This window comes from Hakea prostrata, chromosome 10 (genome assembly GCF_041222555.1).
Source record: "Hakea prostrata isolate BN-2017 chromosome 10, UWA_Hpros_2, whole genome shotgun sequence".
NCBI classification, from domain to species: Eukaryota; Viridiplantae; Streptophyta; class Magnoliopsida; order Proteales; family Proteaceae; genus Hakea; species Hakea prostrata.
In genome coordinates, this window is record NC_142609.1 from 11,507,960 (window position 1) to 11,510,455 (window position 2,496).

Sequence of the window (2,496 nt, forward strand, 5' to 3'; positions counted from 1 at the left end):
GGATTTTAAATGTGACAGTGTACAAACCGAGGGGCTTCAATGTAATAAATGAGATAGACAGCAAAATCCACAGAATTTGGGCCCGTCTCTTATCAAGAATCTGTTACAAAGTTGGGCCGGTCAAGCAAAATTAGCCTTCACTCAGAAAGGAAGAGAGTGTAGGTTACACGCATGGATGGAGAAACCAAGATAGACAATTAAACACTCTTTTGGTCATTTCACATCCACCCCATTAATTAAGTAGTTTAAATCTGTCTTAAAATAATGTGATAATGAATCATTTTAGCAGCAGAAAACAGAGAGAGGCTGACACAAGAAGGAGAGCCTCTCATCTCTTTCATTTCTGTTTTCTTCTTTCTCTGCCTCTTCCTCTGTGAGGCTATGAAATCCATCTTCTTTTTCGTTGCAGTTTTTCTTGCACTTCTTTCCATCTTCTTATACACCAGACCACTTCCTTCTTTGAAGCCGCCCCCTTTTCCTGGATCCCATGACAAGCTCAAAGATGCAGAGCTGATTCATCTCGTTGAAGGAGCTGTTGGCCCAGAAAGTATTGCTTTTGATCTTAATGGAGAGGGTCCATACACAGGTATTGCTGATGGCCGAATTCTCAAGTGGCAAGAAAATCAAGGCTGGTCTGTGTTTGCAGTCACCTCTCCACAAAGGTAAAACCCATTAAATTTCTTATGTTTCCTTAAATGGCCTGACAGAGTACTCTGGAAGGGCAGTTATTATTCTTCTCTCTGCCCTGTTTCCTCTCACCATAAATACTATTTGCCTTCTTTAATTTTTAAGGTTTCATCAGCTGATAAGAAAGTTATAACTTTTATTGGAGATCAGGGATGAATGCAAAAGCCCATCTTCACCAAAGATGGAACATATATGTGGAAGACCTTTAGGATTAATGTTTCATCCCAAGACAGGGGATCTCTATGTTGCTAATGCCTACCTTGGGCTTCAAAAGGTAGATCCAAATGAAGGTTTGGTGACTGAATCGATCACTGAAGCTGAGGGCCAAGCTTTTCGCTTCACCAATGGCTTGGATATTGACGGGGATGAAAATGTAATCTATTTCACTGATTCAAGCACAAATTTCCAGAGAAGGTAATTTCAATGATCGAACATTTAAGAAAGCTCTGTTTATTTAAAGCAAATATCTCTAAGTTTCTAAACTAGAAATCTTAATTTGCAGAGAGTTTATGTCAACAGTTCTGAGCCTTGACAAGACTGGTAGATTGATGAAATATGATATATCAACTAAACAATTGACAGTGTTGCTGAGAGGATTACAATTTCCAAATGGTGTGGCTTTGAGCAAAGACAGCAACTTCTTGTTAATGTCTGAGACAACTACTTCAAGGATTCTAAGGTTTTGGCTTAAAGGTCCTAAAACTGGAAATCTTGAAGTCTTTGCTGAGTTACCAGGATTTCCAGACAATATTAGAAGGAACTCAAAGGGGGAGTTTTGGGTTGCTCTGTACTGCAAGACAGGCAAAATGGAGAACTGGGCTCTTTCAAATCCTTGGTTTGGGAAGATTTTCTTGAAGCTTCCTGATAGAGTAAAGAGATTGCAAGCAGTGATTGGTGAGATGAAGTCCCATGCAATTGCTCTGAAGCTGAATGAGGAAGGACAAGTTGTGGAAGTTTTTGAAGATAGTGAAGGACAGACCCTAAAGTTTCTTAGTGAGGTAGAAGAACATAATGGAAAGTTGTGGTTTGGTTCAGTTTTGATGCCATTCATGGGCCATTATAACTTGAACTAATGTAAAGCATCTTTCAGTTGGAGATTTAGTTTTTTGTATGAGAACAGAAATTTCCAATTCTGTAAAGCAGAATAAGAAGAAGGAATACTGGATTCAATGATATAGTTTGGAAAAGCTACTGATACTCAACTGCTCATCATAAAAGATGTCATCCAAATCTTTATGAATTTGATTCCAATAAGCTAGAATCTCTCAAACCCCTTAAAGAATATCTCAACCAACTCCTGGTCTGTTGTTTCACCATCACATTTGCAGCTTATTTTCTCCAAATAATTATGAATCCCTATGTGTGGACCATGAAACTAGTGAAAAAAAACTGGGTACACAAAAATTATTACTCTGCAAGAAAATTAAATATGCAGCCTCTGGGTTTGTAAACAAATATTTTTTTTTTTGGTAGATTGCACTCTCTAGAATTTATTCTATTAGATTTATATTTTCTGTGTTTGGGATTATATCTCAGCACATACCTAATCTCATCATTCGGTAATTTAGAATTTAGGAACTATGATATTATCTAACCGTAAATATTTATGTTTGGTTATAGGAATCCAAAGATTTCAAATCTTTGGATTCATGAATCTGAGAATTATACCCGTTTAGTTGTAGAAATCTCTAGATTTACACTAAAAATATGAATTTGTAGATTTATGGATAATGGGTGAAATCTAGAGATTTCAAAAAAAGCTATACATTTGCACATTCACAAAAATCAAGTCGATCAAATAATTTTTAG

At 36.7% G+C, this 2,496-nt stretch overlaps 1 protein-coding gene across 1 annotated transcript; it reads left to right on the forward strand.

Moving 5' to 3' along the window:
- The first annotated feature begins 259 nt into the window (after positions 1-259).
- LOC149001906 (protein STRICTOSIDINE SYNTHASE-LIKE 10-like) lies at positions 260-1,857 on the forward strand. The gene is made up of 3 exons (XM_089138292.1): positions 260-662; positions 838-1,101; positions 1,190-1,857. The coding sequence occupies exons 1-3, from the start codon at positions 382-384 to the stop codon at positions 1,758-1,760; spliced, it is 1,116 nt and encodes a 371-aa protein (XP_088994418.1). The 5' UTR covers positions 260-381; the 3' UTR covers positions 1,761-1,857.
- Positions 1,858-2,496: the final 639 nt, after the last annotated feature.